Raw genomic sequence first — 12,177 nt, 5'->3', positions numbered from 1 at the left:
GCTCTTTGCAGGTATTGATAAACTGATCCTCAAATTCATAAGAAAATTCAAGGGACCCAGAATAACCAAAGTAATCTTGGAGAAAACAAACAAACAAACAAAACATTGAAGGACTCATACTTTCTGATTTCAAAACTTACTACACAAATTACAGTAATCAAGGTACTGGCTTAAGAACGTAGACATATAGATCAGTGGAATAGAATTGAGAGTCCAGAAATAAACTCTTACACTTATGGTCAACTGATTTTCAACAAGAATGTCAAGAGAATTAAATAGGCTAAGAATAGTCTCTTCAACAAATGGTACTGGGACAACTGGATATCCACATGCAAAAGAATGAAGTTGAACCCCTACCTCTCACCACATATAAATATAATTCAAAATGAATCAAAGATATAAACATAAGTGCTAAAACTACAGACTCTTAAAAGAGAACATAGATGTAAATCTTCATGACCTTGGGTGAAGCAGTGGTTTCTCAGATATGACACCAAAGCATAAGCAGTGCAATAAAACTTCTGCGTTTCAAAGGACACTGTCAAGAAAGTGAAAAGACAATCCACAAAATGGGAGAAGATATTTGCATCTGATAAGGGACTTGTATCTGAAATATATAAAGAACTCTTACAACTAAATAATAAAAAGACAAATAACCTAAATTAAAATGGGCAAAGGATCTGAATATACATTTCCCCAAAGAGGATATACAGATGGCCAATAAACACATGAAAAGATGCTCAGCTTCATTAGTCATCAGGGAGATGCAAATCCAAACCATAATGAGATATCACTTAACACCCAATAGGCTATAATCAAAAGACAGGCAATAATAAGTGTTGACAAGTATATGGAAAAATTGACACCCTAATACTCTGCTGGTGAGATCTAACGTGGTTCAGTCACTTTGGAACAGTCTGCAGTTCCTCTAAAGATTAAACATAGAGTTACCATATGACCCAGCAGCTCCACTCCTTGGTCTATATCCAAGAGAAATGAAAACATGGATCCATACAAAAACACGTACATCAGTGTTCATAGCATTATTCATAATAACCAAGAAGTGAAAACATACCAAATGCCCATCAACCACTGACTAGATAAATAAAATGCAGCATATTTATACAATGAAATATTAGCCATTAAAAAGAGTGAAGTACTGAGACATGTTGCAACATGGATGAAACTTGAAAACATGCTGAGTGAAAGAAGCTACATATTATATGATTTCATTTATAAGAAAGGTCCAGAATAGGTAAATCCAAAGAAACAGAAAGTAGATTAGCAGTTGCCTAGGGCTGGAGGGTGTGGAATGAAATGGGGAATAACTGTTAATGGTATAGGGTTTCTTTTAAGAAAATGTTCTAAAGTTTATTGTGGTGATGATTGCACAACTCTATGAATATGCTAAAAACCACTTAATTTTATGCTCTAAAGCAGTGAATTGTATCATATGTGAATTGTATCTTTATAAATCTGTTAGAAAAAATAGTTCAGTCTTTAAAAAACATATTTAAATTCCTCTTGTGTCTTCCTACTGATGAAGTGGAAAAGCAGCAATTTCTCAACCTTGTATTTAGTGCCTTGACATTGTTTCACCCCATCTTCCAACTGTCTCACCCAAACTTCCAACAGCAGTTACATCACTGTGCTTCAAATGCATTAATCATTGGGACTGCTTTTCTCATTCTTCAATCTAAACTTCCCTTTTCTACCTCCAGTTTATCCAATTTTTAGTCGTTGGTTGATTCAGTAAAGCATTGTTGAGCACTTATCATTGATGTGCCAAGGCACTGGGCTAAGCTTTGGGGTTATAGAGATGAATCCGACTTAGGCCATACCCTATATATTGTTTTACACTAGAAACGGGGAGGAGTGGTAGATAACAAAGGGATGCACCTTACAAGTCTTTACCTGAAGTCTCACTTCCTTCCTCAATCTTTTCTCTGTGCTTCAGCCTTCATCAACTTCTTCCTACCATGACCTTTTTATAGTATTTACTGTTTGGTTTTAGTCATATTCTGTATCATGCTGTTATTTAACCATTTCATATATAATCTCCTTTCCTCCTAATTAATTTGTAAGATTACAAATAATAGAGCCCCTGTGTGTTAGTTTTCTATTGCTGCTGTAACAAATTACCACTAACTTAGGTGGCTTAAAATGACACAGATGTATTATCTTTCAGTTCTGTAGGTCAAAAGTCCAACACAGGTCTCACAAGGCTAAGATCAATGTATCAGCAAGGCTGTGTTCCCTTCTGGAGGCTCTAGTATAAAATCCATTTCCTTGCTTTTTCCAACTTCTGGTGGCTGTCCACATTCCTTAGCTTATAGCCCCCTTTTCCATCTTCAAAGGCAGCAATGTTGCCTTTGAGCAATCTCTCTCACTCTTCTTCTAGCCAAAATTCCCTCTGACTATAGACAGAAAATAGTCCCTGCTTTTATGGACTCATGTGATTAGAATGGGCCCATCCAGATAATCTGGGATGATTTCCATATCTCAAGGTTCTTACACTTAATCCTATCTGCAAAGTTTCTTTTGCCAAGTATGGTGACGTATTCACAGGTTCCCGGTGTATTTGGCTATGGGCATCTTTAGTGGTCATTATCCTGCCTAACATACCCTCTTTTAACTTCTTTGTATTGCATATGAGCCTAACACTGAGAAGATAGATGGAAAAAGATATACTATTCAAAGACTAACAACAACAATGACAGCTAATACTGCAGTATCTATATATCAAAGTAGACTTAAAGAGAGAAAACATTATTAGAGATAAAGAAGAATTTTTCAAAATTATAAAAAGAACAATCAGGGACTTCCCTGGTGGTCCAGCAGTTAAGGCTCCATGCTCCCAATGCAGGGGGTCCGGGTTCAATCCCTGGTCAGGGAACTAGATCCCTCATGCCACAGCTAAGAGCCTGCATGCTGCAACTAAAAGATCCTGCATGGCGCAACTAAAGACCCCGCACGCCACAAGGAAGATCCTGCACGCAGCAACAAAGATCCCGTGTGCCACAACTAAGACCCGGTGCAGCCAAATAAATAAGTAAATAAATAAATATATTTTTAAAAGGGGGGGATGATCAACCAGAATTTTACTTCTAAATTTGTAAGCATTTAATAATACAGTCTCAAAATGTGTGAAGCAAAAAATGACAGAACTAAAAGGAGAAATGAACAAATTCTAAGTTATTGTGAAAGATTTTCAGCATAACTGTCAGTAACTGATAGAACAAGCAAAGAAACCAAAAAGTCAGTACAGATATAAAAGATTTGAACAGCATAGATAATAAACTATGATATTGCACCCAACAACTTGAGAATACATGTTTTTTCAAGTAAGAATGGAATAGTACACAATTGACCATGTGCTGGGCCATGAAGCAAATATCAACACTTTTCAAAGGATTTAAATCATATACTATACATCTAAAATGATTCTAAACTTAAAAGTTTATTTTTAAAACTCAAGAAATATATTTTCTAACCATAACGGAATTAAACTGGAAATTAATAACAAAAGGATAACTAGGAAATTCTTAAATGTTTAAGCATTAGGCAATACTTTCAAATAAACCATGAGTCAAAAAGAAAATCACAATGGAAATTAGAGAATGTGTTGATCTGAATAATGAAGATGCATATTTAAAACTTGCATGATAAAAAAAATTGGTGCTTGGATAAAAGTGTATAGTATTAAATGTATATATCAGAAATGAAAAACATGCTGAAAATCAATTATTCAAGAAGTTATAAAAGAAACAGCAAATTAAGCCCAAAGAAAATAGAGGGAAGAAAAGGATAATGATAAGAGATGAGATTAATGAAATAGAAGAACATACTACAGTGAGGATCTAAAGCTCAAAAACAGGTTGTTTGAAAAAACTAATAAAATCAATTAACCTTTAGCAAAATTTATCATGGGAAAAAAGTGAAAAGGAGAAATTGCTAATATCAGGAATGAAAAGATGGTATTACTACAGATGCTACAGGCATTAGAAAGAGAATTTAAAAACCAAAAGTTTATATGAACTAGACAAATTCCCAATAAAATACATTTTATCAAAACTGACAAAAGGAGAAATAGAAGATCTGAATGGCCCTATATCTGTTAAAAAATCAATAATTTAAAACCTTCCCCAAAAGAAAACTCTAGGCCCAGATAACTTCACAAATGAACTCTTCAAAATATTTAGGGAGTAACATTCATTTTACACAAACTCTTCAGGGAACACTTCCCAATTCCTTTTATAAAACCTATATAACCTTGATTCAATAACATGATAGGAACATTACAAGAAAAATTTTAGAGCAATTTCTGTGTTGAGCATAGGTGCAAGAATCTTAAACAAAATGTGAATATTTGCTGGCAGATATAATCAGTCATAAACAAAATGTGAATCCAGCAATATATAAAAAGGATAAACATCATGACTAAAAGCAGTTTATCCCATAACTGCAAGGTTGGTTTAGCATTTGAAAATCAATAAATGTAATTCATTACATTAAAGGATAGAAAAGAATAATTATATAATATTCTCATTTTATGCAGAAAAAGCATATGATAAAATTTAAAAATCACTTATGATAAAATACAAATTCTTAGTAAACTGGGAATAGAAAAGATCTTCTTTAATCTGATAAAGTGTATCTACAAAATTTTTATATTGACATCATACTTAACAGTGAACTATTAAAAGCTTTTCCTCTGAAATCAGGAATGAGACAGAAATTTGCACTATCACTACTTTTATTCAAAATTATACTGGATTTTACCACCTATTTTACTTTGCCATAGATCCTTTTTTTTTAACTGAAGTGTGGTTGATTTGCAGTGTTGTGTTGGTTTCTGGTGTGCGGTAAAGTGATTCAGATATATAAAAAAAATTATACTGGAGATTTTGTTCAGTGTCATAAGGTAAGAAAAGGAAAGTAAAAGATGTAAAGATAATACAGGGAGAAACAAATGTTATTTGTGGATGACACCATATCATGTGTAGAAAATCCCAAGAATCCATAAACAAAGGATTAGAATTAACAAATGAATTTGGCAAAGTCATTGGATACAAGGTCAGTATGTGAAAAAGTCAATTGTATTTTTACATACTAGTAACAAACATTAAGAATGTGAAATATATCTTAGAATTTATATTAGTATCAAAAAACATCAACCAACTGGGAGTTAACAAAGGATGTGTAAGACCTCTACACAGAAAATCATAAAATGTTATTAAGAGAAAAATTTTAAACCCTAAATAAATGTCAGGATCCACCATACCCGTGAGCTATAAGTCTCAATGTTTTAAGGCATCAATACCCCCAAATTGATCCCTGAAGTCAGTATCATTATAATCAATATCCCAGCAGCTTGTCTGGGAAATTGACAAGCTGATCCTAAAATGTATATTGAAAATACAAAAGGCCAACAATGATGAGATGGCTCTTGAAGACCAGTGTTCACTGTAGGATGGCTTATGCAGTTGACCCTTGAACAATGTGGGGGTTAGGGACAGCAGCCCTCTGTGCAGTTGTGCAGTTGGAAATCCGTGTATAACTTACAGTCAATGCTCTGTACCCATAGTTTCTCCATATCCACAGTTCCACATCCATGGTTTCAAGCAACCTCGGATCCTGTAGTATTGTAGTATTTACTCTTGAAAACAATCCATGTACAAGTGGACCCATGCATTTCAAACTCGTGTTCAAAAATTTTACAACTTGTATGGAAACACAAAAGACCCCAAATAGCCAAAGCAATCTTGAGAAAGAAAAATGGAGCTGGAGGAATCAGCCTCCCTGACTTCAGACTATACTACAAAGCTACAGTAATCAAGACAGTGTAGTACTGGCACAAAACCAGAAATATAGATCAATGGAACAGGATAGAAAGCCCAGAGATAAACCCACACACATATGGTCACCTTATCTTTGATAAAGGAGGCAAGAATATACAATGGAGAAAAGACAGCCTCTTCAATTAGTGGTGCTGAGAAAACTGGACAGCTCCATGTAAAAGAATGAAATTAGAACATTCCCTAGCACCGTACACAAAAATAAACTCAAGGGCTTCCCTTGTGGCGCAGTGGTTGAGAGTCCGCCTGCCGATGCAGGGGACACGGGTTTGTGCCCCAGTCTGGGAAGGTCCCACATGCCGCGGAGTGGCTGGGCCCGTGAGCCATGGCCGCTGAGCCTGCGCGTCCGGAGCCTGTGCTTCGCAACGGGAGGCCACAACAGTGAGAGGCACGCGTACTGCCAAAAAAAAAAAACTCAAAATGGATTAAAGACCTAAATGTAAGGCCAGACACTATCAAACTCTTAGAGGAAAACATAGGCAGAACACTCTGTGACATAAATCACAGCAAGATCCTTTTTGACCCACCTCCTAGAGAAATGGAAATAAAACAAAAATAAACAAATGGGACCTAATGAAATTTAAAAGCTTTTGCCCAGCAAAGGAAACCATAAACAAGACGAAAAGACAACCCTCAGAATGGGAGAAAATATTTGCAAACAAAGCAACTGACAAAAGATTTATCTCCAAAATATACAAGCAGCCCATGCAGGTCAATATCAAAAAAACAAACAACCCAATCCACAAATGGGCAGAAGACCTAAACAGACATTTCTTCAAAGAAGATATACAGATTGCCAACAAACATGTGAAAGGATGTGCAACATCACTAATCATTAGAGAAATGCAAGTCAAAACCACAATGAGGTATCACCTCACACCAGTCAGAATGGCCATCATCAAAAAATCTACAAACAATAAACGCTGGAGAGGGTTTGGAGAAAAGGGAACCCTTTTGCTCTGTTGGTGGGAATGTAAATTGATACAGCCACTATGAAGAACAGTTTGGAGGTTCCTTAAAAAAATAAAAATAGAATTACCATATAATCCAACAATCCCACTACTGGGCATATACCCAGAGAAAACCATAATTCAAAAAATAGTCATGTACCACAATGTTCATTGCAGCTCTATTTACAATAGCCAGGACATGGAAGCAACCTAAGTGTCCATTGACAGATGAATGGATAAAGAAGATGTGGTACATATATACAATGGAATATTACTCAGCCATAAAAAGAAACGAAATTGAGTTATTTGTAGTGAGGTGGATGGACCTAGAGTCTGTCATTCAGAGTGAAGTAAGTCAGAAAGAGAAAAGCAAATACCATATGCCAACACATATATATGGAATCTAAAAAAAAAAAAAAAATGGTTCTGAAGAACCTAGGGGCAGGAATAAAGACGCAGACATAGAGAATGGACTTGAGGACACGGGGAGGGTTAAGGGTGAGCTGGGATGAAGTGAGAGAGTGGCATGGACTTACATATACTACCAAATGTAAAATTGATAGCTAGTGGGAAGCAGCCGCATAGCACAGGGAGACCAGCTCCGTGCTTTTTGACCACCTAGAGGGGTGGGGTAGGGAGTGTGGGAGGGAGATGCAAGAGGGAGGAGATATTGAGATGTATGTATACATATAGCTGATTCACTTTGTTATACAACAGAAACTAACACAACATTGTAAAGCAATTATACTCCAATAAAGATGTTAAAAATAAATTAAAAAGTAGGATCATTTGAGAAAAAAAAAACCCATGTTGTTCAAGGGTCAACTGTCATAGCAAAAATAAATAAATAAGTAAAGTAACCTAAATTCCCATTAAAAGGGGAATGCATAAATAAAATGTGGTATTCTTATGTAGTGAAATACTAAATAGTTAAAAAGAATATATATATACATGCATAATCACTGAGCTTTAAAAACACAGTAGTGGATGAAAAAGCAAGCTGCAAAATATGTATAGCATAACACATACATGTACATTTCTAATGTATAAAACTACTGTGTATTATCCCTTGACACACATATGTGTTACTGTATTTTTAAATGGCTGAAGGACGCACTGAAGTCGTGACAGCAGCAGCCTCTGGGGCAGTGGGGGAAGGGACTGGGATTGAGGATGGAGAAAAAGGAGTCTGTCACTTCATCTTAATTGTTCTACTTCCCTTATTTAAAAAAAAAGGCAAATATGACAAAATGTTAACATCTGTTCATTCTGGGTGACAGCTCACAGGGTGTTAGTTATATTATTCTTTGTGCTTTGCTCTTTGTTTAATTTCTCAAAATGAAAAAAACTTAAGTTCAGATAACAGCATCTTTCATCATTTAGTCTTAGACTTATTTATTGTTTAGGTATTTTATGTTTCTGTTTGTTTTAAAAATAAATGTATATAAATATAAGTATAGCTGAGACAGCTAAATTTCCTTCCTTTGTTTATGTTCACAAAGCGTACTTGTTTTATTTAACATTTTTTGCTATCAAAATGTGGTCTTTATATACAAACTTGTGAGTAGTAAATCATGAGGGCTCACAGTTCTACCACAGTCTGTATATTAAGAACATACTTCCTATGGTAGACGTCCGCATACACCTCGATCGCTAGAAGCATCTGTTTGTATTGGAGCCAAAATAGCCACAAGCAAACAGAGAAACAAGAAGTCCAAAAGATTTCCTCTTTGGTGCTGATGATTTGTTGGCACTGATTGTTAAGACTGAAGGTCTGAAACCACCAATGTTTATTGGCTCAGTCTGCAGTATGCCTCTCCAGGGTCATTCCCACCAGACTGACAAAACAATGAAACTCCCGGGGCTTCCCTGGTGGCGCAGTGGTTGGGAGTCCGCCTGCCGATGCAGGGGACACGGGTTCGTGCCCCGGTCCGGGAATATCCCACATGCCGCGGAGCGGCTGGGCCCGTGAGCCATGGCCGCTGAGCCTGCGCGTCCTGAGCCTGTGCTCTGCAGCGGGAGAGGCCTGCGTACCGCAAAAAAAAAAAAAAAAAAAGAATGAAACTCCCTGCCTTTTCCACCACTGCCAGTGCTTCCCGCGTTAAGCTGCATGCAGCACATAAGTCCCGCTCCGGCGGGGTGGAGGGCACTCTCAAAGTCCTTTATCACATGATGGTGACGCTGGACAGATGGTGGTGAGGGCACTTTTACAGACACATCACACACACTACAGCTATTAGTCATTGGACAGGTAGTCTGACAGCCTTTGGACGTACACCCGAGGTGATTGCTATGACCATATTTGAAAAGTTGACAGATAAATGTGGATTTAAAACAGACTAAATATTAAACAATTAAGCCCTAAGTTGAGGCTTTTAAACATGCACAGGTAGGAGTGAGGTGGGGACCTCCATACCTTGCCTTCAGGGATTCACCAGGGTCTTCAACTAGAGTAGAACTCAGGTCTCTCTCACCTTATTCGCTCCTCCCCACAAGCAGGTGCAGAAGGAAGTTATCCAAAAGAAGGAACTGAGCATGCTCAGTTCAGACCCTTTTGTCTAATTTTGGAGCCAGCCTGTCCCCAGGATATATGTCAACACACAAGCGTCAATTATTAGCAAGCCCTCTCTGACACAGATCTGAAGTTATGTTCTCTCCAATCAACTTTATCAGTAACAAAAGCAATATTTTTAGCTCCATCTCTCTGGCCTCTACCTCTCAACTGGTTCCAAAGTCAAGAGGGGAAGAGGGATCAGGCACTATTAATTGTGCCCCTCCAAACCTGATGATCAATTAATATAAGACCTCAAGATGATAAATTAATATAATCCATGATACCAACCAATAATTTATATACCAGAATTATCTTATCCGAATAGTTAACTGAGCGTTGCTCATTTACTTTTAGATTTCATAAGTGTGGTTAAAAAAATAAATGTATGTACGATTTATCATGGCATGCTTGAACTCTCATAGCTTGAGACAAACTCCATTAAAATGTGCATTTTATAATGTATTATATTATCTGCATAGGTGTACAAGTATACACAGAGAATGGATTTAACTCAATCATTTAACAGCAAAAACAAAACCTACCAAAGAAACAACCCCACATGCTGTCACAGAACACAGTTCTGCATATGGCCAGCTGTACGTAGGCAGAACATAGTGGTTTTAAGGATGAATTAGTGTTCTAATCTCTTTGGGATTTCCTTTATATTAGTGGTGGTTTATGACTGACGTTTAATGTAACTGGAGCTTTCTGTTTATATTTAATAGAAGATTCATTTCTGTGGCAGGATCCACGTTTACACGCCAGTGTTGAATAAAAGCTACTGTTCTGCAAGAGGGATGTAAAATGTTGATTTATGACGACACATTCCAGTAACAGTGATCTGATTCTTCCAAACCCTCTCACCAGGTCCTGGGAACAGCATGGTTCCGGCAAAGTATGATTCTTCCCTTCCAGAATATTCAGGCTTCAACACATCTGTCCATGCTGCCATCAGACACAGGAACTGGAAACTCCTCACGGGCTACCCAGGTAGAAGGCTTAACATTTCCCACTAGAACAGCTAGGAGAACTTTACCAAAGAGCAACTGCCTTTTGCAAAACATGATCTCTGGGGCTGCTGAATGAGGGGAAGGAGTGTCATCTGGTCCTAAATTTTTTAAAAATTAAGAATTAACTGTAGAGGTGGGGGGAGGGTGAAAGGAAGAAATGCAGCTCTAGTGCTTCATGGAAAATAAGGGTTTCCGATATGCACGACCGTCAAGCACAGCGCTTCTAGCTAGCAAAGAGCATCTCTGAAAGCTACATCTTCAACCAATGGTACAGCGGGGGGAGGAGGTTGCTTCCCCTGAGCACATTCTCTAGAAGTGACATCTTTTAAATATTTTTATGGTATGTGGTATGATGGTTAAGATTTTGATGCAGTTAAGCAATGTTTATAATGAGGGCATTCTTGGCGTTTGCGGCAAGACAGTCCTTCATCGTTTGTGACTGTCCCATACGTTCTAAGATATTTTAGTATCCCTGGCCCAGACCACTAAATGGCAGTAGCACCCCCTGACAAGTCACTGTGACAACTAAAAATAACTACCACCACCACCACCCCCAGACACACACACATGAGACATGTTTAGTTAAAGCACCAGAAGTCAGAGTCAGAGACAGATCTAGACATAGCATCAAGGGCCAGATTTTTTTACGTGTCCGTACCCACAACAGAGCTCAGCCTTGTCCCCCAGACTCCTTCCTTGAAATTAGAACCTGCCTACAATACTCCTCCTCCAATAAACTGTTGTATTTCTTTGCCAGGCTGCGGTTACTGGTTTCCTCCACCATCTCAATATAATGTTTCCGTGATACCCTCCTTGGACCCACCGACCAAGACCTTCTGGCTCTTTGACATTGATCAGGACCCACAGGAAAGGCATGACCTGTCAAGAGAATATCCTCATATCGTCAAGCAGCTCCTTTCCCGTCTGCAGTTCTACCAGAAACACTCAGTGCCCGTGTACTTCCCAGCACAAGATCCCCGCTGTGATCCCAAGGCCACTGGGGCTTGGGGCCCCTGGATGTAGGATTTCAGGCAACCTAAGGGGCAGCTAGAAAGCCTTTCTGTTGCGAGTTGGACTTCAGGCCTTTACTTTGTGACTCTTGTCTCATTGTTCTCCCAGCCTGGGTTCACCTGGCCCTTCTCTTGCTCCTAAACCACACTGAGGTGTCTAATTTCAACCCCTAGTACGTTTGAGATGCTGATAAAATCCGAACACTTCTGCTGTTGACTGGGGCGTGTGTCTAGAGGAGAGGGTGACTGGCTTCATTCCCTCTTTCCTGAGCTGTGGGACAGCGGGGAACACGATTTGAAAGAGGACGTTGTTGAGTCTTGGAACCTGGAGCAGCTGGTTCTTTTTGCCTCACAAGTCAGATGTTAGAGTTCCCTCTGCCCATAGCTGGGTTTTATTGGAGTGATTCACATTTCTTGGAACAAATGAAAGGGTCAGACAGTTGTTAATGGTTCTGTTGGCCAGGGGTTCTCCCTGTCTGTGAGACATCGTGTTTAGGCATCCCATGTGAATACGCTGGCTTGGTTCACCCCTCGCTCTTGCATCTCTTCACTCACCTCGTCACTCATCCCGTCATGGAGCATAAGGCTCGTTGCATTATTAAGATCAGTGTGGCACTAGGCCTACTCCTTGGTTTTGGTTTTTACAATAGGGAAATTTGTTTTTTCCCCAGTTTTTTCCAGCCACTGCTCATCTTGTCTGGACTGCCTGCTACCCCGCTTCCTTTGTGGTTCTTTTTCTACCCTTTCTTCTGACTCATGTATCCCATGCCTGGGAAGGGTGCTTCGCTTCTCCAC

General features: G+C 38.5%; 1 protein-coding gene across 1 annotated transcript in view; it reads left to right on the top strand.

Moving 5' to 3' along the window:
- Positions 1 to 11,395, top strand: part of ARSB (arylsulfatase B) — a 169,635-nt gene extending 158,240 nt beyond the window's left edge. Inside the window, exons 7-8 of the mRNA XM_065874400.1 lie at positions 10,230 to 10,352; positions 11,130 to 11,395. Coding sequence (XP_065730472.1) covers positions 10,230 to 10,352; positions 11,130 to 11,395 — 389 coding nt within the window. The remainder of the gene's footprint in view (positions 1 to 10,229; positions 10,353 to 11,129) is intronic.
- The last annotated feature ends 782 nt before the right edge of the window (positions 11,396 to 12,177 follow it).

The sequence above is a fragment of the Phocoena phocoena genome, chromosome 3 (genome assembly GCF_963924675.1).
Source record: "Phocoena phocoena chromosome 3, mPhoPho1.1, whole genome shotgun sequence".
In the NCBI taxonomy this organism is placed as follows: Eukaryota; Metazoa; Chordata; class Mammalia; order Artiodactyla; family Phocoenidae; genus Phocoena; species Phocoena phocoena.
This window is presented reverse-complemented; position numbering and strand designations above follow the sequence as displayed.